At 39.9% G+C, this 25090-nt stretch overlaps 1 protein-coding gene across 13 annotated transcripts in view; it reads right to left on the bottom strand.

Annotated features, from left to right (window-relative positions):
• The window catches only part of KMT2C (lysine methyltransferase 2C), a 202338-nt gene that overhangs the window by 35512 nt on the left and 141736 nt on the right, over window positions 1-25090 (bottom strand). For 8 of the 13 annotated variants that reach the window (XM_080364339.1, XM_080364348.1, XM_080364344.1 and 5 more), the window contains 14 exons: window positions 22880-22945; window positions 21282-21494; window positions 17735-17863; window positions 15437-15556; window positions 12874-13004; window positions 11276-11462; window positions 6010-6114; window positions 5589-5636; window positions 4412-4549; window positions 4215-4247; window positions 4012-4131; window positions 1831-1969; window positions 1125-1339; window positions 932-1005 (listed from right to left, as the gene is read on the bottom strand). In XM_080364339.1, coding sequence (XP_080220465.1) covers window positions 932-1005; window positions 1125-1339; window positions 1831-1969; window positions 4012-4131; window positions 4215-4247; window positions 4412-4549; window positions 5589-5636; window positions 6010-6114; window positions 11276-11462; window positions 12874-13004; window positions 15437-15556; window positions 17735-17863; window positions 21282-21494; window positions 22880-22945 — 1718 coding nt within the window. The remainder of the gene's footprint in view (window positions 1-931; window positions 1006-1124; window positions 1340-1830; window positions 1970-4011; window positions 4132-4214; window positions 4248-4411; window positions 4550-5588; window positions 5637-6009; window positions 6115-11275; window positions 11463-12873; window positions 13005-15436; window positions 15557-17734; window positions 17864-21281; window positions 21495-22879; window positions 22946-25090) is intronic. The other 5 variants (XM_080364349.1, XM_080364343.1, XM_080364340.1 and 2 more) reach the window with 4 other exon arrangements.

Raw genomic sequence — 25090 nt, 5'->3', positions numbered from 1 at the left:
AAAGCCTTCGTATTAACTGCATTTTCCTGGAGAACCAGACAGATGTTTTGGTAAAACCTAGCAATGGAATGCAAACTTATTGATAAGCATGGATGGACATCTCGCGAGAGGGGCGACGAGAAACAACTGACCAACTGTGTATAACATTCCATTCACGTGAATACTTCATATAAAATGGGAGATCACGAGGATCTCGTCCCTTTTTTCTCTTGTTCTTATGGCCGACATTAGGAGAGGACCTTGCTAGTCGTCCCTGCAAACTGAGGCCTAGTGAGAGACTGAATCCAGCTCTGGTTGGCTGTGGAGTCTAATCCAGGACTTTGGGTGCCAGCTCTGCAGTTGCTGAGACTTTCAAGATTGGTTTTGTATATTTTGTATTATTTTCTCTATTCTTATTAGTAGCATTAGTAAAACATCTTTAATTTTTTCCAACTCTCTTCTCTCTGTTCTTCTTTTCCTCCCAATCGCCTGTCCTTGGTGGAAAGGGGGGAGAGGGAGGGGCAAAAGGGGGAAGTGGGGGGGAAGAGGGGGTTAACAATACATCTGCCAGGGTTTTATTGTCACCCCGCAATCCTAACCCTCAACAGTAGCAAAGAGGCAGTGGGAAATGCAAACGTTCTTGTCTCAGCTGATGTCTTCAGATGGCACAACACTAATATAGTTTACTCTAAGGCTGAAAAGCCAAGAAAACAGGTAGAAGTATTCAGAGTTATAAGTTACAGAGGCATTCTTGGAGTAAGTGAACTTTCACCAACCCTACAACTTCATTTATTTAAAAAAACACACACACACAAATGCCCCCAAACAAACAAAACCAGACCAAACCTCACACAAAACAAACAACATAAAACATCACCAAAAAAGTGAAAACCCTATAGGTGAACTATATCTTTGCTGAAAGTATGCAAATGCAGGTGGTAGCTGTTCTTACCACATATGGAGCCCTCTCCTGGGAGCTTGCCTTCCTCCACAGTTTAGCAATCTGCTTCACTCTTGTAGCCCAGTCTGCAACCAGAAAAAATAAGTGAATACACAAAGTTTTGATAAGTCTATTTTACATTCTTTCAAACCAAGATGCATAAATTTCTACAAAATATTTAACTTTTTTTCAGTAAATCACTCACCTGGGAATTCTTCCTTTAGGTTTGGGAAGTTGATATTTGTATAGAGAACAGGCGCTACAGTTGCCATTTCACCCAAAGCTTCTTCCTTTTCCCACTTCAGGGTGCTTCTTTGAGCGTTGGACATCGTATCGCCTTCGCCTTCCAAAGGTGGAGCAGATGGTGCCCACGAGCTGTTTGGATCACTTACCATTGGATTGAAAGCTGGATTCTTATCCCTGACAAATCAGAAAAGGGTTCTGTTTTGTAGATAGATTGCTCTCAATATTTAAAAATTTTTTTTAAAAAAAGCAAAAGCAAAGTACTTAATTCCATTTGCTATTTCAGCGGTGAACAGGCTGCGAAAATGGCCTGAGGTTGTGCCAGGGGTTCAGATTGGGTATCAGGAAAAGATTCTTCATGGAGAGGGTTGTCAGGCATTGGAACAGGCTGCCCAGGGCAGTGGTGGAGTCACCATCCCTGGAGGGGTTTAAAAGGCACTTACACGAGGTTCTTAGGGACAGGGTTTAGTGACAGTGTTAAGTTAGGGTTGGACTCGATGATCCTGAGGGTCTTTTCCAACTGAAATGATTCTGTGATTCTATAACACGGACATTTTGGTAGAGTCTTTCAAGAACGAAGTAGTTAAATACCAACATCACAGTATTAAAAACACCTCACGGGATAAATGATAAACAACAGGTATTATTTATTTCCTGCACTGACTCACCTGGTGTCAGTGTATGGTTGCTGTGTAATGGGAGCAAAAGTGCCCAGGCCACCTCCAGCAGTCAAAGCCGCGTGAGGAAGATGAGGGTTTGGCCCAATCAGACCATTCATGAGGGGCACTCTCGGGAACGCGTTCTCTCCTGGAAAGAAGCAGTTTAAATTACTGTTTTAAAGGGTGATCCCTTCTAAGGTAGAGGAGGAAGTTTTCAGTGAAAAATGATGTCTCATCTAATGAAAAATTAATGGCTTTAAAATGTTATAGTACTGAGCTTACATTTTTAGGAAAGATTTTAAAACAGTTTACACTGCTTCGCTGCAAGCTTAAGGGATTCTTTTCTATGGTATCACATCCCTGTTTTTCTTGTCTGAAAAATCAGTTTTCCAAAACTTTGGCAGTAGGCCACACTATGGTACTGCCTTTCAAACCGAGGTGTAGTCATCAAGGTTAGTGGTCCCTCCTATTTGTTACAACCAGATCCAAGCAGCGAACATGGAGAAGGCTGTTTCCAGTCCTTGCAGAATTATCATTAGTCACACGAATTAAACATCTCCTCTTCTGAGCATAGCACCGAAGTAAGCCTCGTTATCTACTAACTCCCTAATTCGTAGCCAATGAAACAGATAAATCTAGTCAAATGAGCATCAGCATTTTCTAATTCAATATCCAGCCTAGCACTATGAAGACAAAATATTTTGTTTGATGACAATATTAGGCAAATGTGGAACAGGTAGGTTCATTCCAGCAGATGGTCTGTGCAGGTATTCCAACACAGAATTAACACTGGCCTTTGAAACTCTGTCAGTTCAGTAAAATTATAACTCTTGTCTAGGTATTTTCTTAAAAGCTTAGAAGTAGCAGAGGAATGAGATGCATCTGTAGGATGACACGGTACCATTCTCTCATGCTACAGATGCATCTCATTCCTCTGCTACTTCTATGTCTTCAGATCTATAGGTTATATACATTATGCAGGATGCATCATTTGGATGAAAGTAACTCCAAATTTAAGAGAAGGTGCTTTACAATAGCTGCTAAAGAGATCGAGAATGGTAACCATGAAGACCTGGCAAGCAGGATGGAGAGTCAGGCCTCTGGTGTGCACTGCAGGATCACGTCTTTGTGAGAAGAAAGCATTAATTTCATTTCAAATTGCTGAAACTTGATGCAGGCTTCCCCTTTACTGAAGTATTTATCTCACAGAAACATGCGGATCATTACACCGTGACTTAACCAAATTATAAATCTAAAACTTTGTAATTATGGCAGCTCCCACACGGAGAAGCCAACCAAGCCTAACAGAGCTCAAATGCTGACTGAAGTTATCTCCAAGTACTCAAGTAACTGGGAAACAGGCAATGATATCTAGATTATCTTCTGCTTTAAATCACCTCATTTTTGCTTTAAATTCTCTCCTTTCTGAGACTTTTTTGAAGTCTTTCCTCTTTATGGAAATTCATCCAACTGGGAAACCAATCATTTTTCTTCTTATGATTAATTCACTGGTGAAAGCAACTTGCATACTACTCTTTGTAGTACCAGTATAACATTATGGGCGCTCTCTACGTGAACTCATGGAAAATCCACTAGAGGTGATATATGATGAGAAAAGAGTGCATTTCATTATGCACATGCATACTGCTTAAAAAAGCATCCTCTGCTGGTAAATAAAATATAATAAATCAATCTGCCCCTTGCTTTCAATATAACAGAATGCTGTATCAACTCATTGTAATTTTAGTAGTAACAAAGAAAGGAAATATAATCTCCCAGATACATTTCAAAATTACTTAGCCTTCCTCTGTTATTTGGATGGGGCTAGTTAACATGTTAAACTGAATTCTTAAAGGAAATTTAGACTCAGTAAATTGCTTTTATATCAACTCTTTCCTTACCCTTGAGGAGGTACTCAAAAGTAATTAAAGAGTAAAGTCTTTCAGAACACATGCTTTATCACAGACAAACTGCAAAAATATGAAAGCATCAGCTAAAATAAATACTTACATGCATGTTAATCACATACCCCCTTCAGAACAGTTTTAGAATAGTATTTCATTGCAGAAATGGCACTCAGATTCCACAAATTACCAACAGTGGGAAGTAAAGCACATCCTATTTTCTAGTCAATATTTAAAGGAATTCCCTGACCAGGATGCTGGTTTTCAAAGTATCAAAGGAACATACCCTGAGTGTGCAAAGGCATAAGTTGTGGTGGAGGCGGAGGCTGTGGCAAAGGAGCTGGTTGTGTGGTCGCTGGACTTAACACAGCTGTGAACAAATCTTCAACATCCTTTCCTCCCAGCTCTGCAAAAAACACCGTGCCTGAGTCGCCTGGCATGGTTTACAAACTATATTTTACAAAAGACAACAAAGACTAAAGCACGTACCTGGGATTTTGTACAATTTGCCAAGAATAGCACCTGGACAAAGTAAAGACAACACAGAATGAGTAATCGTCAAAAGATGCAATAAAATCTATTCCGCAACCAAGTCCAAACGGGTATGCTACAAAATAGACAGTAATTTGAGGTGGGGGTGGAGATAAGATTCCTACTTAAGTTTTCTAAAAGAACAAAAGAATTACCGTCTGTGACCATTTTGTCTAGTTCTGGACTAAGGATTCCATCCAACTGTTCTTCAGTCAATGGCCGTGAGCTCTGGTTGACATTTGGCTGAGGCAGAGAAGAAGGATCATCAGAGATGGGACCAATGTCCAGTCCAGCTGAAGGGAGAAAGAATAGTAAGTTAGACATAAAAAATAAAATAGATTGCTACAGAATAAAGAGCATAAAACAAAACTCTTCACTATTTCCCTCCAGTTTACTGTATTGTTTGTGGAATGTTAATTGACTAGAATGCAACTGGAAGAATGGGAAATTTTTATTGAAGTAAGACTATGGAGTTTTGGTAGAGTACATTTTTGAGGATATAATTTTCAGCATATAGGTACCACTATAACTATTTTTCACATTTTAAAACCAACTACATCAGCAGTCAATATGGTTCATTTTCATGTACCTTAATGCTCACCCTAACTGTTCTTATGATATTACATTAAATAGCTACTGAAGTGTAAACAATATCAAACAAGTTATAGAAGTTTCTGTTTCAAAAACAACTACTGAATGTTCTGGGTTCCATCAGACCAAGTGGTACTGAGAAAATGTGACTTAGGGCATCCGCTACAAGTCAATGAGTCTTTCAAATGAGAAAGATCTTTGATAAAAGAACTACACACTTTAGTATTTAAAATATATTTCTGTATTAAATACCAAATAAAACCAAATTTCAAATAACGAAACATGCCGTTCTACTTATTTTCAACCTGTGTTTTACATCAAGCGCTGAATCATCCAGTGGAAACAAAAAGATTGATGCTGACTGCTTTATTCATGCTTTTAAATAGTAACATCATTAAAATGCTTTTAACTTACACAAGATACCACTACGATAAAAACTACAAGCTACTACTAACAGGAATATTATCAGTGACAGCAAGAGGATGCATGGGTTTGTCTCATGAAACACAAAAACTCAGGAAGGTTTCGAAAAGCTCTAAGCAAAACTTTATGCGGTATCCGAAATGCAGAGTGTAGAGGTTGTGTTAGACTCAAACACCACGAGAAGAGTGGAACGTGAAAGCACGAATTAGTGACACAGAAAAGGAGTACGAGTTTCTACACATGCAGTTCTGCCAGCTAAAACCACCAGGAAAGGTGAACTACTTCTACCCATGGATCATCCATTGTTTAGTTTCTTACCAAATGGGGAGGGTGAGTTCTCAACCTGGAAAGTGCATAAATCAAGACCTACAGGACCCAAACCAGATAAAATGGATGATTATAACATGAAAACAAAACAAAACAAAACAAAAAGCAAAGAAAAAGCTGCATGCTTGAAAAAAGCTACACAGGTATGATAGACAACGGCAGCTACGCTTTATTCTTTCTTAAGCAGCAAAGCAAAGAGCCAAGTAAAACAAAATGCTGAAAAGGTTGGGGATTTATTTCTTTTTTCGTAGAAGACAACACAATCATCTCAAATCAAGTTATTCTTAGGATATGAATATTGTATCTGAAATCACCTAGAGCATAACCTATAGATACAATACAATAAATACATTTATAATAAAGAGGATAAAAAGGGAAACAAATACCGGGGAGATTTTATAAACATACTTACCCGAATGATCTCCAGACTTTACCAAATCATCAGAAAGTATCCCAAGAATATCATCATCAGTATTTAAGACCTCAGAAAGATCAGCTAAAGGATCGTCAGTGCTACCTATGGAAGATGCAATAAATAAAATCAACCAGTCGAGGCATTTACACGTGACTCTGGTGATGTACTGTAGCTTGAGCTATATGTTCCAATACAGATTTACCAGGCTATAAGGGTTTCTATAGTGTGTTATGTACGGCAAGTCGCTCTGGGGTGAGTGACTGTGCTACCGCCAGCACTGCAGCCACCTTCATGTGCTTACGTTGTTCAGTATTCAATACAGTCAAAGTGATAACACCATCAGTCATGTAGAAGAAATAACAGATGATCTGGGTGGGGGGAACCCAAGATCTAGCGAGAACTTGGAACCTCTAAGACACAAAGGTCTCTGAATGCAGAAGTCAACAAATAAGTTTTATAAAGGACGCAACTCACAGCAAATCAACATGGAATATTTGAAAACGACAACAAAAAGCTAAAAAAAGCAATCATTAACTTCTCTTACCATCACTATCTTTCTTAAAACTGCAGAGCAACCAGCTACTACAGCCTGATAGAGAAGTGAAATCTAACAGTAAGAAGCAGGAGTTAAGTAAATGGAAATTGGAGATGCTGTTTTTAAGATCAGAAGAAATCCTGAAGAAGTGAGAACAGCCAGAGGTAGAAATGTCATGTTTGTTTATTGTCTAGGAGGAACTGGCCTGGCCTGAACAATAAACTATTTAATATTAAATAATACATTCTGGATATGATTATCTTCTTGACATCCAATTCATTAGAGAGAAATGACTCCAAATGGCCCATCTGGTTTTATTAACTAGTTCTTTAGAACTATTAGAGATGCGCAACATTGGAAAAAAATTGTTTGACAAATAATTAAATGTTGAGAAAAATATTTTTCAGGAAAACTGCAGACTATAATGACTATGGGAGTAATCACTGCCATACCCATGAAACTTGAAAGGTTGGTAAATATATATAATTAAACAGAGAAAAGGGATTAATACAAATCATAAAATGTCCAATGTGGAAAATGACTATGGGCAGGTTGAAGAGAGGCCAGCAAGTCAAAGAACAAACAAATTTCACACATATAGGGGTTCCCTTCCAACTGTTAGAACCCAGCTGCCCCAGGAAGGTATTTCTAGGTTAGTTCAGAGGCCTGGTACGAGGATTTACTTATATCATCAGGCTCCTTTCCAAGCTACTGAATTTTAGTGACGTTTAAGTTCCTTCTGCTGTTTTTCAGAGACAACCCTTTTCCATTCTACCATCACCAAAAGTCAAAATGAAAATGATTTTTCTTCACTTCACTGTTTTTATTCTTTATTTTGATCCTTTCTAATGCAGACAGGATGGCACCATCCTAACTAAATCATGTTTGACGTTTGCCACTCCGCGGTGGATCCATGTGGCAGTGCAGACCAGTCCATTTACACGGACATAAAGAACACAGCTCTTGGTATCAGAAGTACTAAGAAGTGCCTCGAAACCACATCGCTTTGTGGGTAGAGTTATTTTGTGTACCTGAGAAAAAGTACTATGAAATGTAAGGTTTTAAACAGAACCTTTGTTTTTTCTCTCTGTTGTTGTTGCTGTTTGTTTGGAGAGACTTGTTTTCCTTCTGGCAATTTGGCCTAATTATGCAATTACCTAACCAACACCAGGCACTGTGAGGTGATGTTAAGATAGGCAAAGGATTGACTTAACTCATTCTTTAAGTTTCCTGAATTCCTATTTTAGCAGGTAAGTATCAGGGAGAAAAACCCAACCATATAAAGCACTGAGACTGTATTAGGAGCTTTAATTCTTCTGTAATATTTTATGTAACAGTGGTTTTCTCCAGAGCCCACAGTAATGTGCTTGGGAACAGCTCCTAAAAATTCCACTTCTCATTTTAATATAAATACATCGAAGAAGTAGGTAGAAAGAGTAACTGAGGAGCTTACCACCCGTAGCTATGAAGTGGACGTGAATAAATTCAGGTTCCAAATTAGAGGGCTTCTAACTATTAAGGCAATCAGATTCTTTAATGACTTTCCAATGAGATTCGTAGGTTGCAAAATCTACCTGCTTTCCAAACGGAGCTTGTTAAATCTATGAAAAGGCTGAGTATCAGTGATAGCAGAGGATTGGAATCTATGATCCGTAAGTCTCATATAAAACATCTAATCTAAAGCATATTTTAACATGTTTCTCCTGTTTTTTTCCTCGTTTTAATTCCATGTGTGCTAAATATTATCTTGGTAACAACTAAATCACTTCAGTCAGCTGCTTCGGATCACAATCAATAGCTGGTTGACATCTGCTGCCAAACAAATAGCTCAATACTGCTCATTAATTCCACTCTTCCAGAGTGGAGATGAAAACTAAGACAAAGCAAAAGGAAAATAATTCGCTTGTAATGTTGCATCTATAAGAGAGCACAGTTCTACTGCTGTCTTGTGATCCTGATTCCTCCAATGCATTTACTTTAATTTATTTATTAAGTTCTAAAAGAACAACACCTCTTATCCCAAGGCTGCAGCCACTCTAAGATATTTAATCACCAAATACCATAGCTAGTTATAAAATGTCCCAGCAGCACTGGAATCCGCTGCACACAGACTCGGATGGCTCCTCTCCTTTTGTCGAGGAAGAATTTCTTCGGCACTCTCTGGAGACTCTATTTGAGCAGCCGACTTCTTTAGCGTCCTCAGAAAAAATACACTGAATTTAAGCTACTTCAAACTAAAGGCAAGATCACGTTGCCAGAGCTGCAACCTCTTTGCCAGACAGAAATCAGGACTGGGAGCCTAAAGCTTCACTTCACTCACAGTTACTAATAATAAATAGTGAACAGAGGACTCCAAAAACCTTCTTCTGGCCTGCACTGCCAATCTCCATCTCTACTGCAATCTTGTCTAGCAAAAGCCTCACTTCCCTTAACCAAGCTCACAGTCACACAACGTGGAATTGAGATGTACTGTCAGTTCACGAGCAGACTGAACACATCACTGTCCCGATTCCTGAGCAGCCCTATGCACAATTCGAAAAGCAAAGCTGATAGAATAACTTCATTTTTAGATGCCTGAGAGCTCTTTGGAAGATGAACAGCTATATCCAACCCTTAATCCTGCCCCAAGGATGAAAGGAAATGGCCTCAAGTTGTGCGAGGGAAGGTTCAGATTGGATATTAGGAAACATTTATTCATGGAAAGGGTGTGAAACACTGAACAGGCTGCCCAGGGCAGTGGTGGAGTCACCACCCCTGGTTTAAAAGGCGTTTAGACAAGGTTCTTAGAGACATGGCTTAGTGCTAGAGTTAAGTTATGGTTGGACTCTATGATCCTAAGGGTCTCTTCCAACCAAAATGATTCTATGATTCTATGAATTCTATGGAGTTTTCAAGAGAACATCTTGTGGCAAAGACCTCTCCAGCTAAGCAAGGATGCTCACAGGAGTCAGCAATCCTTGTGAGAAACAGCACTGCAGGAAAATAACACGATCCATAACAATAGAGCCCTACAGCCTCCCATTGCAGTGAATAAAGTGGTTTGGGTTGTTCCTCCACCAAACCAGGTCTGTATTGAAATGATGACAATATCACAGATGCTCTTGGACACCTCCAGCTCCTCTGCAACACCAGCAGATGGAAGATGGGGCTGCTGGTACCTCAGCAGCTCATCAGTGTCTCCACCACCCAAAATGACTCTGCCCCTCTCACACGTGTGGACACTATTGTGGCAATAACTGTCTCCCACAAAGCCACGGTGAAAGAAAACTTGCACTGGAACTGATCGATCCTGGCAGATGATTTCACCCACTGGCACTTCAACTACAACAAACGGCTCCGTCTGGACAGAATTTTGGCTGCAAATCTGAACGGCTGAGAGGGAATTGTTGAGAACACTCCTATGGCCAGAAAGCACCGTCCTTTGAGTCTTTCATATATAAAATGGGAAAGACAGCAGGTTATCCACTGTAACTGTTGCTAGTGATTTATTGATTGTCACCTTGTTATGTTTCTAAATAAAAAGAGGAAATGACGAAGTTTTACAACTTTGCTTATTTATAAAGAACAGGTTTTTTAAAAAATTCCTTTCAGACTTTGAAAAAAAACAGGACAAGAAATTAACATCGAGTTCATTAATTTCTAAAACCTCATACTGCTGTAATACATGGACATTAATGACTTTAATTTTGCAGTTGGACAGACCAGCAAGCACTTCTGAATCTGTATTTCTCTGGCTTTTAAAGAATACTGGAGTGACAAGAATCTATGTGAGCATATTTTCTTGTAGTGCTGGAACTGATGAAATACAGACCTTCAAACACTCCATTTGCAGTGGTTTCCCCTTCCGGGGAAGTCAATTTTTGCATTCTCTATTACCCACAATTCCAACTGTACAACAATCAGCGTTTTGCTTTTCATTTGGCAGCTTTGCACCAAATAACAATCACAAATAAGCGACCTTTCTTCAAATGCCTCTCTGGATATGGGAAACTATATCAATGTGTGTCAACATTTTCAGAGGGAAAAATTTGGGAGGATGAGCTGAAATACAAGAGAAAAACTGACACAGAGAAAAACTAATTTGGAGGGGACAGTGAGGTTTTCGGTTCTAATTGCTCCTTTGTGTGAAGCTGCTCTTTCAGCAGCACTTTACAACCCTTTGGCTATTTGCAAAACTCTCAGCAGTAACTTCAGGAAGGTTTTGCAATAGCAAAAAGATTGCCTGGGGGCTACAACCTGTACCTGGAAAGGGCACACATGTTCAGAAAGCACATGGTGAACCGAAAACTCCGAGGAGACTGGCAACCTAAAATAATCTAAAACATTAAAGGAAATAAAAGTCGGATGATACTCATCCAACTAATATCCAGCAGACTACTAAAAATATCTCTTAATTAGAGTATTTTTGTCTTTTTCTAGAATGGATCTGTATGCTTATTCTTACACGGAATTAATTCTCATGGATTTTATTGACATGGACGTTACTGTCGAGGAGTTTCAGATTTGCATGAAGTGCCAGTTGTTGTGCCATCCACTGCTCTTTCTGAAACAGCTGAAACCCTGGAGCTGAGTATCACCGAGTATCACCGTAACTTAACCTCACAAAGATAGTTAATATACAGAATGTTGAAAAATACATCAGCTAAACACTGAGAAAAGAGTGGAAAAGCCCCAGTTGCAACAACAAAATCAAACTACGGAATTATCACTAACTTTAGCTTTGTATACCTTGAGGTCCCAGTTTTGCCTGAGCTGGAGTGGAGGTTGAGCTGAGAAGGGGGTCAGATGAAGGATCCAGGAAACTGGTGGTCAGGTTTGTTTTACATGAGAGGGAAAGTGATTCTTCAGGTAAATTATCCAGGCTTATCTTGTTCTGTCTACTGGTATCTAGTAGGTCTTTCCCAAAGAAAGCTTCCTGCAAAGAAGACAGAAAGATTCGGTGTAGGAAGAACGCTGCATCTATTGAAAAAAGCTGGGTAAATGGCAAAGATATAATTAAAAAGTCAACGTTTACTAGAAATATAAAAACAATCTCTGTCCCACACGCCTTCCAGCATGGCAGATCTTTTCCAGGCTTCGAGGCCTTACCTGAGGTAGCCACATTATTAATACTTTATTATTAAATTCATACCTTAAATTATACCGAAAAACTGCTCTCACGTGTATGTAGCACAGATAATGTACCCACAATGTATTATTATGTACTGAAAGCTTTTTGGTATTTAAAATCTTTCTCCTCGCACAACAAGGACAGCGGAAGGAGCTGAGCAACCTGGTCACGGCCACACAAGAAGTTCATGAAAAACACACAAGCTCATAAATCATAAACTGCAGTTCACTTGAAATCATCCTTATGTCGAACTGCAGTAGCAAAACACCTAAAGCTGCCTAACTTCCATTAGTATCTTTTAAAACATTTTAAACCATCTTTTAAAACAGCTATCACCCACCTAAGCCTGAGTACTCGGTAATTTGACAACAACCTATTAAACTTTTAAGCCAGTTTTTACTCATTAGGTAAAAACTTCTTTCTGTTTTCCTCTAGTCTTTAAAATCTTGCTTTAGGATGCAGCTGCTAAAAATAAAGCTAAAGATAGATTTTTCCAGTATTTTTCCAGGATGAGCAAAAGAAGAATGTAAGAAATATCCTGGTTTACAAGAGTAAAATGTGCATTGGGGAAAAAAAATCCTTATTAATTCAAAGGAAATGTTGCTTAAGTATTTTCTTTCCAACTCACTTCTCCACTTACGAAATACAAATTATTTGTAGACAGAGATTGTTCTGCCTCTCTGTCACCTCCGTGCTCTCAAACCCAATACAGGCTGTGTCATGACCTACCTGCTGGGGCCATCACCCCATTAATGGGGGGGAAAGAGCAGAGATTATTGCGATAGGGAGATGCAGGGCATATAAAACCACAAAACTGCAGGAAAACAAGTTTCCCCTTCCAAATCATGTTCTACAATCTTCTGAAAAGAAAAATGAGTATCTTGAGGAAATGGCACGAGCAGGCCAAGACGTCCCACAGAGCTCAATGTGGAAAATGTCACTGGTCAGTTCAGAGAGAAAAGAAAAGCTTCTTCCCCCACCTCAGAACAAGTAGAGATCTATACATTGAGAAATAACACCAGAGGACTGGAGATTTAACATGCTATACAGCTTTCTGTACAAACTTGGGAACATTCTTTACAGAAAACCCGTTTAATTTGAATGATAAATCTGGAATCTGAAAAGAAACATTAATTGTTTAAACAAAATACAAATCAACACACATAAAGATAAGGTTTTAAATAGATTTACATAAGCTGTACACCAATAGCTTTACCTGCAAGTAGGCAGGAAAGGTTTCTTCAAGTTTATTCTTCTTTTTTCTGTAACGCTTCTTTATTTTCTCCGTACTTTCAGAGGCTGGGGTGGACTCATCCACTGGAGTGTCCGGCAGCTGTTCTGTCCAACCTGAAAAGTAACATTCAGCCACAAATAAGTAAAATACTCCGTGTCTTCCTCCACAGGTCCTGATGCCTCATGCATCCTGTCTGGTGCCTGGGTTTGTTGGGTATCACTTGAGAGTATTCTATAAGCGCCTTCTGTTCAGCCAGATGTGAACTGCATCTGGGCTCTGGCACTTATACCAGTCACAGCGCGACCTCGTTGTACCTCACTGGCTTAGAAGCACCTTCAACTTCTGTATCTCCAAGCCAACCGAAGAATTTGGCAATTTGGGAGAAAGCACAGGTGCCAATCAAGCAGATGTCTGGAAGATAATTCCCTTCAGCACTATCTCCAAAATCATCCATGTTGAGTTGCGTGTGAATCACCTTTCATTTTATACACTGATGTTTCTCAAAAGTAAAAAACATTTTCATTCTAAATCTGAGAAATAACTGCCATATAAATAATAAACTGGCCAGAAAAAAGAAATCTATAAAGAAGCCCTTCAATAAAAATTAAACATTTATTCAGCAATCACATTCTGAAGCAGCACTGTTTTTTCTAGTAAACGCAAAAGCACACTCTGCTCATCCATCATCCAGTATTTTATTTCAACAGACTGGGGAAAACACTGCAGGTAAAAGCACAACTTTTACAGCCCTCTACTTCTGTCTTGCTAAAGCTAATTACATGAAGTTAATGGCCCTGGGAGGTTATTTAAGAAACTATATTATTGTGGTAGTAAAATCAGCGATGGTTTGTATGTAGCGCTCTCTGGTACCGCACTCAGAGGACAGTGGGAATAAGGCTCATCAACGCTGTGACCTTTGCGTTGCCCAAGAGCGAGTTTTTGCAGAGCAAAGGGGTGGAATGAGACCAAAGCAGCAAAACTTGGTCAGGCCGCTGAGTACGGGCAGCTGAGAAGCAAAGCTCTTAGCAAGCTGTGATGATTTAAAACATACAGGGATTCTTCTGAGTTATTTTCTTCTTAACAAGCAATTGTGCCTGAGCAGACAAAAAGAAGCTTTTAACTGAAGAGTATTTGTTTAAGAATATTGGTTTTTAACAATACTCATTGTACTGCTACCCAGAATGGGGAAATCACTTTTTAACCGTTTGGGTTTTTTTTCCTTAGAGGAGCAGATCCCTATAAACATGAAAAACTTCAAAGCAAAATTTCCCACATGGCCTGAAACAATGTAGTATACTATACTGAAATAATAACACAAATATTAAAGAGAAAGCAAGCACTGTATCTGAATAGGGGACATGGATAGAATACTGGGTTGCATTGATGAAAGAAACATTTGTTGGCTCCATAAAGTAGTTCTAAAATGCAAAGACAACATTTAACTATGAGTTTTTAACACTGCCTGGATGTTGTATTAAAGATCTGGTCTCCACCATGTTGTACAAATACATAGCAAGAGACTGCTTGGGTTCTAGAAAAACTAAAACCTCAATAGCCACAGAGAAATCAAAGGTCCAAGTCTTCTAACAGATGGTATCAGCCAAACCTGAGAAGCAGCTGCCTCCTTCTGCTGACCTTATGGGAAATGGGCACTGAACTAAACACATTCCACAGCTCACCTTAAGGACACCTCACTATTTTCTGGATTAGATAGAGTGAACAAAGACAGGAGGATGAAATAATTTAACCTAATCGCACATAGCAAGCTAGAGAACAAGGCCCAAAAAACAAAATCCAACATCTTTTTAGGTGCCTGATCTACTGAGTACTACAGTGTCAGAGGCATTAAAATGGCTTTGCTACGACAAGAGAGACCGGAGTGGGTTTCTTCAGCCCTGGAAGAGACAACAGCTGATGGGGCAATGTGACACATATCTAGAAAACCTTTCTGTATTCTAAATTAATACAGAGTTCTATTTTTCAAAATCACCTTTCATAACATAAAATGTGAAGGTAGCTTCTGACACCCAGTTTAAAATGAAAAGGAATTATTTCCTCGTGCAACAATAGTATATCATTGAACTCACAGGATTTTCCAGAGCATAAACAGACACATAAAAGTACCAGACACATCTGTGGAATGCAGAACACTGATGAGTATTAAAATAGATGATCCAGAAGACAGCTCTAGATCAGGACTACATCCTGAAAAGTGTATCAGAAAGGGGATTGTTCCAAACCTACCTCATTTCCTACACTTCTTTCTGTCTTCTTTTCTGGTCAAAGCTGGGCTAACCAGAGCTCTCACACTACACAGCACTCCTAATAATCCTCACTCTTTATCTCTCACAAGCGCCTGCAATTCATTGTTTCAGTTTCACAGGCTCTGCTAAGTATGCAGGAACAAGTATTTTCACTTGAATTAATAAAACCATAATGGCAAACACACAAAACACATTTCTGGAAAGAACTGTGTGTTGATGAGTTCCATTATTTTTATTGCATTAAGCACGAAAAACATTTAAAATCAAGTTTCTGTATTTACCTTCATCTCTGCCAGGCAACTGCTCAGAAACAGATCCAGAAGAATCCTTCCTGGAGAGAGATCTTTTAGTCTTCCCCTGCCCTGTGCGACTTCGCTGACGTACCATAAATCCACCAATACCTAACAAGGAAGCAAAAATGCAACATATTGATTAAAACTATGTTTAACAGTAAGAATGAGAGCCAAGATTATTCTGCAGGTAAAGAGGGCTACTGCAACTGCAGACGTCTAAGAGTGAATCTGAGATACCAGCGTCTTCATTCAGAATTCACAAAACATTTCTGAATTTTAATGTCTCAGTGGATATAAAGGGAATTATCAAAAAGGATCAGAATTTTAGGACTGCGAAACATCCACAAGAAGTTCAAATCACCAAACCTGGCAACTTTCAGATGTTGGTTTTCCCCTCCCTGGGCAAGCTGATGAATTTCTAGAATTAGAAGTCAATCCACCAAATGACACCTATTAAAGAACCTTAAAGGACCATAAAGAAACGTACAAATTGCTGTGGAGAGCCCACCACCCCAAATGACAAAATAAAAAGATAATTAATCAATATAATAGTGCCTGAAATTCCAGAATCATTCACTAGAGATGACTGAGGTGCTCCTGATCCTTTAGAGTTGGTGTGTGTGTACATATGTACAACTATCAGATTTGGGTTTGTTTCCTTTTTCAGGGGAATTGTTGGCTAAAGAATAGTAATAGATGGCTGCTCAACTCATCGCCCAAAACAGCTCCAAGCAAACACAACTCTTTTCTCCTGAGGACCCAGCAGTGGAAATAAATGGTTTGTTGAGGTACATTACTTACAGAGAAAAAGGAAATCTCTGTTAACAGATGGGGGTTTGTACCAGCATCTCCCTAGGGTGGGCCACAATGGAAGGCAGTAAACACACGGGCATTCCCTGGAGGTGTTTAGAAGATGTGCAGATGAGGTTCTTAGGGACGGGGTTTAGTGCTGGACTTGGCAGTGCCAGGTTAACAATTGGATTCAATGATCTCAAAGGTCTTTTCCAATCAAAATGATTCTATGACCTGCTAAGACAGGGCTCCTCCTCAGCAGTGTGGGGAAGAGAAAAGGTGGGAGAGATCTGTTTAGGTACTGAGAGAGAAAAAAGAGAAACTGGAGCATGTTGTAACTCCTGCTTCCTTTTTCCCTTCACTGTATTCCTTGCCTTCACCTCCTCAATCATTTCACCGCCTCTGTTCTCCTCCCCTACTACCTTCAATACTCAGAAGATATGGCCCATGACAGCAAGTAGGGTGGGTGTGACTGGTGAAAACACGATTTGTGACTCCAAAGACTACAAGCAACGTGTATCCCCAGTAGTGAGAGGCTGAACCTAGAACCATCTTGATTGGAAAAGACATTTAAGATCATCGAGTTCAACCGTTAACCTCACACTGCCAATTCCACCTGTGACCCATGCCCCTGAGAACCTCATTGACACATCTGTTCAACCCCTCCAGGGATGGTGACTCTGCCTGTTCCAATGCCCAACAATCCTCTCTGGGAAGACATTTTCCCCAATATCCAATAACAAAACACAAACTCAAGGCATTAACACAGATTCTGAGACATACACAGGGAAGTGATACAGGGGCTCTTCAAAGAGCCACTTGGTGTCTACACAGAGCTTATTATCTTGGGTTCAGTTTTAGGCCTAATGAATCAGAGCTACTTCCTATGGAGTCAATTAGGTACCTCTGGCTTTTTCAGCCTGGAGACAGCTCAAGTGTTTCTGCATCCAGGACACAAAGCTAATCCACAGGCAAGATGATTAAGAGTCAACAGCGCTAATAAATTGAAACAAATGAATTCATCCAATAACTGAATTCATTAAAATTCACAGCCAGAAGTTATCTGCAAATATTTAGTAAATTACTTTTATCAAGTATTTCAGAAAATAAGATACCTGCAAAAGGTTCTCTGAAGTTCAGATATTGTCAGACATACACACATAGACAAAAAAATGGCCTTTGTCAATTATGATACAGTGCATCTTCCTATCAAGTTAAGAATCAATACACGGTATAGACTGGAACTAGTAGCCAATAATTGGCAGCATACTCAGAACAGGCAGACTGCTGAGCAGCAACTTCTGGAAATACATTTTGATAACAGGACTAAATAGTATGTTAAACAGAATAGAAAAAAAAATTCAAAATCAACAATTAGCAGTAGAATACTTCAGAATTCCATAGTATTTTCTATTTTAAAAAATTTAATTAAACAAGACAAAAAGCATTAAAACAAACAAGGGACACGCAATCATATAAGTTAGTGTATCCTACCAGGTCTATATGGTTTTCGCTTCCTTTTTTTAATCCCATCAGCTCCTTCTGCCACTTTGGTATCATCATCCACAGCTTCCCGTTCTGGGCTGGAATCTGATTTTCCATCACAATCCATAAGATCACCTTCTGCAGAAAAGAGGCAACGGTAACATTAACTGGAAGAGGGAAAGAAGATAATTTTCCAGATGTTCTGCGTCTGACTGATTTCTGAGAAACTGATTGAGAATGCCAGATTTTTCAGAAGGGTGATACATACCCACACTCTAAACACTTCTGGGAAACCCATCCTGTCTATACACAAAGACCCAGGATATATATAGATGTTGTCTACATAAAACCAGAATAAATGCTATGGTTACTATAGGTGAATCTGAGAAAAATTTTGGTGCCCCTTTCAGAACCAGTTTCTAGCCATACATCAAGAAGAATGGATGCAATATATACAATCTATTCTCTTTACTGTCCTCCTAAATTTTGTTTGGTAGGGCATTTTTATTTTAGAAAAGACAGGCTGAAAAAGTGCAGCCTGCACTTGGAAGGTGATGTATAATGACTCTTAGTTTGGAGGGTTCTTGACTTGAAGCTGTGTGACTGACTGAAAACAGACTCATCTATGCAGAGGAGTTTGACTTATATAGTAGAAAATGCAGCCCAAAGGAATTACTCAGCCTTGAAGATAAAGACTGTAATTTTGAGTTAGAGTTTATATTCTGTGGGAAAGCAGGGCATAAACAGATATAAAGTATGATGGCATGAAAAAGCCTTTGGTGTTGAAGAGAGAGTGAGTTAATTCTGTTTCTGACATCCCCAAAATGTCAACATAATAACGACCTTACATCTTCATCTTATTGTAAAGCATATGAAGCATGTTAAATATACTCCAGCCTCTGAAAAGATATTGGATTTCCAATTCCTTGCTTTGGATTTAGATGTATAATTCTATGTGTTCTAAAGCCACATGGAGTTGTTAAGAGGGAGAAATACTGTTATACCAGATGGAGCTGGACTTGATTCGACTTCTGCTGTGGTGGAACCACAACGCTTGCTCTTCCACAGGCTGGGTCACTGACCAGACTTTTCTGAGTTGTACCAACAAAACTGGTGGCTTGGGGAAGGTGAGTCCCCAGTGACCACCAGCTCCCTTGTCCCCTTAAGAACATGGGTGAATCCTCTTTGCAACGTGTCCACTTCCAGGAGAAGAGAAAACTGCTGGAGCACCAACATGTGCCGCTACACAAAGCAGTATGTCGAATGCCAAACCGCACAGCGGTCTGTCCCACTTCCTTACGAAGAACAGCTCTACAAATAGCAGGGGAAGTGCCACATGAAGTTTACTACCAAAGCTGAAGCTCCCAAGTTTCCAAGTGGACTTTAGAATGTGGAACACCTGAGGAAATGTTGAACCTAATGAAAGGCTGCAGATGAGACCGTAACAAAATCACCACAAGCTCAGTTTTCTCAGATCCAGCCTCTTTTTTCCATCTGGAACTTCAGAATGGAAGTAAGGGATATTCCTGTTTGCCAGGAATTACTACCCTATGTTGCTCTCATCCAAGCTGTGTTCACAGCTTTGTTCACAAAAACTCCCTATATTCCGAGAAGAGGCATCGATCCACTCTACAGCGCCCATGGAGCTTCCAGCCAGTCTACCACGTACGCTGTGCTGATACCATCGCATTCATGAATGTGCTCTCTCAAAAAGGCAATGAAGGGTGATCAGAACTGAAATTAAAGTCTGCGGAAGCTTTGGCTCTCCCTTTCATCCTCTGCTATTACATTTACCTATCTTGTTATCTAGTTGAAAAGGGATACCTACAAAAGCCAATAAGCAGTTAGTTAGACAAAGTTCTATAGAAAATAGGCACACATTTGTAAAAGTAAAGATGATTAACACTGGAAAAGAACAACAAGGGAAGCGGTTAATTCTCTGTCTTGGTGCCTTCAAACTACAACTAAAGCTTTTTTGCTTTCAACAATCCACCTGATGGACTATATCGAAGCATGCTATGAAGTTCAAGTCAGTGTAATGCGAGGATAATGTACCAAACCCTATGAATACTGAAGGAAATGAAAGGCAAGCAACTAGTTGACTGTTTGAAAGGTTATAAACAAACATCAGGAATCTATTATAAAAAACAACAAACAAAAACTCAAACCAAAACAAACCGCCACAGTTCTAGTCAACAGCAGGAGGTTAGAAATGTGCTAATCGAACAACAGGAACAATACTTATATCAACAAGTTAAAAGGGAAACTGCACTGACAACTGATCTACACAGTTATCTCAAGTACATTCTCTGCATCTAAAAAAAGCTTCTTATGACATTTAATCTGATTAACAAGAGGCAATGTTGCATAAACAGAAAGCACTCCAGACTGGGGTGAGATGGGGTGCCTGTGTTCCTCCTGCCACAGACACCTGCACCACTAAGTAATGACTTTCACACCTGCCACTGAAGCAAAGCCTTTCCCCAGGCCACGGATTAACACCTATTCTACCAACATACTATCAGGAGGAACAGCCGGATCGTGGCAAAGAGCGACAGGAGGGTGGTCCTGCATCATGCTGGCTGCTGCTTTTAGTGTTGAATTGGGGCTGGCGGCTCCCCAACGCTTTTCCCAAACATCTCCCACCTTCAGCTCGTCTGACTGGGGCTGCTGTGCTTGCTGAGCAGGTGACACACATATTGGTGGCCCTGGGACTTTGCTCTATGTCTAGACTTGTGGAACGAGCTCCCCCAGGGGCTTCTACCACTGACGGCAATGTTACCCGCGTCCCCAGGGATGTGTTTGACTGGGCGAGCCTATGCCCAGATCCCTTCATCTCCCGTCAGCCTTGGAGGCCAGAAAACCACTGCTAGATCTTCCCCTCCCTTCACACTGCACAGATCCTGGACCTGAATCCCCTCAGTAGGGCTCGATGTACAGCTTCATCTACTTGAACTACAGCAACACCCAGAACTCACTTCCAAACTCAAATTCTGACTTAAATTCTATTTTGGAGACGAGGACTAAGAAAATGTTCATTTTGTCAGCGGAAATGCAAGGAAATGATTTTTTCCTCAGACTCTCAGGTCAGCTCACCTCATTTCTTTCAGAAAAAAACAAATACTCTCAGCAAAGAGCTTTTTACTTCACTTTCTCCTTTGTTTTAAATACCAGCATTACAGTGATCTAAACGTTACCACTTTCAAACAGCGTGTGCACTAAGTTTGGGAGCCTCAAAATACACTTGTACTTAGTAAGTGCACGATATTTCTCACAGTTAAACCAAGGATTAGACAAAAAGGCAACTCTTATCTCACGTGTTGCCAGCCTTAGAAAGGTTAGTTTCCTATAGGATGTATGATCCATAAACAGGAAAACAAGAAAAATACCTAATATGGACAACAATGAGCCATTACTACTGTCCAAGTATTTTCCATAAAGCATCCTGTACAGAGCATATGAGTATCAGTATAATAAAAACTCTCAGGGATATCTGCAACATACACATGTACTGCAACACTCCGGGATACAAGACATGCCAAAAGTAGACTGCTACCTCTACTGTCATCCATCTCCCCATCTCTCGAGTGCTCTGACTGGGCATCTGGGGGTGTCTGAAGCACAGCCACACTGTTCTGATTTATAATCTTCAACTTAAGCTTTGGTTTCGTCCGTTTTCTTCTCGGTACTGTCACAGTTAGGCTCTGTAACTGAGACATGCCGGATTCTGTCAAGCAGACTCCATCCTGGGTGTATGTCTTCGGTGGGTCTATAAAAGTTAAATGAATCATAACAGCAATATAAAACTCTTTAATGTACAAGTCTTAGATTTTTAGGAATAGCACTTTTAAGAGTTAATAATCCACATGTATGGAGCTGATTCATGAGTGATGAAATTGGTATAAATAAAACAGAGCTATTGGATACTGTCTTACACATTACAGTTACAGCTTTAGAATTTAGAGTCTGATGTCAAATCCAGCAACAATCCATTATAATGCTACAAAACAACTTATTTCAAGGACTCAGTAGAAAGAATTATTTAATTACGGAAACTGGTGCCTTGCAGGGTATTTCAGTATCCCTGGCACCCACAGAAAATGGTGCAAGTTTTAATTCAGGTCCCTGCTGCTGATCGGCCCAGACCCTCATCCAGCCCTCAGCACTGTCCTTTCACCTCCATTAATGACCTCAGGACTCCAGAACTCTTGGTATCTCAGGTAAGTTATGTGCCCTGTTTTACAGGCAGACAAAAGCCAAATTATATCAAGTGAGCTGTTTAAGATCAAACTGGAAATTGTGGGCAGAACCCAAGTCTCCCAAGACCTGCAAGACTGCCTCCTCCTCCTCAGGCTGCTACGTGACAATTGAGTCTACCCATAAACTCTTCCAGGGAATTACCAAATAATGAAGAGGCTGCCATGATGCTTCTGCTCTCTAGAGGCAATTTGATAATGACTTGATAACGCAATTTTTAAAAACATATAAACAACATAACATCTGTTCCCTTCAGCCAAAAACATTTTCTTATGTAACATCTCAGGCTTCAAAACACAGCTGGTTCTGAACACAGGTCTTCCTAGATGATTGTTGTGTTGAAGTAAAAGAGAGTTTGTTTTAAAAAAATCACACTCTCAGATTGAAGATTTGATGGGAGACCCTTCGCTCATAACTATATTTGTGCTGTATCAAATGCTAAAAAAATTCTGACCTGATGGAAGCTCTCCTAATGTGATGGAAGCTGTTGGGTACTATCATTATAAAAAGTGACTTGTGAGTAGGCTTGCCATGATTCTAAATTCCAAGCACAAACCAGGCAAATACAGAAAAGTTGTGTCCCCCTACAGCTGGAGCCTGTAAACATTTGTGTACGTGCTTGACTCAGCCTCACTGTGTTATCGCCGCTAATATCAAGGCAAGCAACTAAGTCTGCGGAATCAAAGCATAATTCAAATTATTACAGTGCAGGTATGGCAGGCAAAAAAGAAGCAAGACGAGAAAATGAGGAAAAAAAATACAAAGCATGCTGCAGTAACTGAAGGATAGTTAATGGTGTGGGTTATAAAATCACAGAAAAAGGAATTTTCGTCTGGTGTAAAAATATACCCTTGAAATATGCTAAATGATCAAAGATTAAGCATTTACATTCTTTACCTAGTTCTTTTGATTTTGAATTAATCTGAGCTCCAACTGATGAATCACAACAGTCCAAAGAAGGCACTGAAAAATATAAGGAACATAATTTCAACTTTAAAAAATGGCGACTCGATTTAAACTGAAACTATCAATTAATTGTCCTTCAAACAGTTCCATTAAATTCCCTAATTTGTACTGTTGGCAATACTCACTAGCACCTTTAAAATAAGGTGCTTTTCAGCGCCACAGAAGGAAGCCTGATAAAAACTCAAGTTCTCCAGCTTCCTAGAGCCAAGAATGGCATCGAATCAGCACTAAACCGGATGGCAAATGTTCTCCTTCTAAAGTAACCTCCATACTGGTCATGATGCCCAGGTTTTGCCTATCTAAGAGTAAAAATGGGAGGGATTTGTGAATTCGGTATCGACACTCAGCTTCGCACATAAGATTCCAGCTCTATCTGTGCTGTCAGGTCTCTTATACAATGCACACGAGAAACAAAATACGGCTAAAATATCTGGGAATGGATTATACAAGATTTGGGGAAGTTAGGTGGGGTAAATCTTATTCAAGGTAAGAATATCAATAAGTGGAACAGCAGAAAGTCAATTTGAAAACTACAGCTTGTGTGCTTCAGGGAAGCACCGGAGCAGGGTGACTGAGCAAATACTGATGAAAATGTCCTACAACACTTGGCTACTCCTGTTGTGGGTAGAAATGCTGTTCCTGTTTGCCTAATTACATTAACTGTAATCGTGCCTCACTAACCTGTGATGTGCAGACTAGCCTTTTAATATTAGTAGTGACTTCACAGACATTATGTAGACAGAGTAAGTAAAGTGAAAATTAGAAGCTTCTTCCTCACAAACACTGAGAACTAGAACCAGAAAACCTGTTAGTTTGGCATGGTTAGCATGACCATACAGGCAACGTTATCCACACTCCTTTCTTTTTTTGCCTAGAAATCTTATCCATGGTGAATTCAGGGCTCAGAGAAACATCTGGAGCAGTTACTTTGCATCTGCCACTCAAGATGTGACCATTGAGACAAAGGACACGTGGGAGGTTCGGTGATCCTCCGACATGTCAGACCAGTGCGCGTCACACAATCACAGAATAGTCGGGGTTGGAAGGGACCTCTGGAGATCATCCAGTCCAACCCACCTGCTAAAGCAGGGTCACCAGAGCAGATCACACAGGAAGGTGTCCAGGTGGGTTTGAATGTCTCCAGAGAAGGAGACTCCACAACCTCTCTGGGCAGCCTGGGCCAGGCTCTGGCACCTCAAAGGGAAGAAGTTTCTCCTCATATTCAGATGGAACCTTCTATGTTTCAGTCTCTGCCCATTGCCCCTCATCCTGTCATTGGGCACCACTGAACAGAGTCTGGTCCATCCTCTTGACACCCACCCTTGAGATATTTACAAACATTTATGAGAACCCCTCTCAGCTTCTCTTCTCCAGCTGAACAGCCCCAGCTCTCTCAGTGTCTCCTCATAAGAAAGATGCTCCAGACCCCTCAGCATCTTCACAGCCCTTGGCTGGACTCCCTCCAGTGACTCCTTGTCCTTCTGCTGACCAGCTCACACCCAGTGTGGGGGTCAAGGGCAAGAGTAGGATACGCACAGAAGCTTTCAAATAACACTTGAAATCTTTGCTAAATAAAATAACAAATATGAAATCTAGAGGATGCTTTCTAAGCATATGTATCAAAAAAAGTGGAAGTCTGTCTTCCAGAACTATAGTCCAAATTTTATGGAAGGTGTAGCTAAAGTATGTGATATAATCTACAGAAAACCAATATTCTATGGTAAATGAAAGCAGCCTGAGAGAATGACTAAAAAAACTAATACACAGGAGCAGAAGGAAAATATAATGAAGAAAATAAATTGAAAATGAGATTTTGAAAAAGACACTGAGCTGGAGGTAAACAAAACAAATATGGGGCAAGCTACAGGATGGAAGATACTCAACAGCACTGAATTGAAACAACAGAAAAAGGCAGATTGTAAGAAATGCTCAACATGGAATAACACATAATCTGTTCATTTAATAGATTATAATTTACAGGATGTTTTAAGACAAAGATAACAATTATTGAATTGGAATCTAAGGTAAATGGAAAATTCAGAAAGAGCTGTGAATGGGAATTTGAAATTGTTATTTAGAAGTCAAACAACAGGGATTGTTATTCTGGTGCAGGTCAGATTGTGAATAATTTTAGCTTTGGAG

Source organism: Nesoenas mayeri, assembly GCF_963082525.1.
Source record: "Nesoenas mayeri genome assembly, chromosome: 2".
In the NCBI taxonomy this organism is placed as follows: Eukaryota; Metazoa; Chordata; class Aves; order Columbiformes; family Columbidae; genus Nesoenas; species Nesoenas mayeri.
The sequence above is the reverse complement of the archived record's forward strand: the minus strand, read 5'-3'. Positions and strand labels throughout refer to the sequence as shown.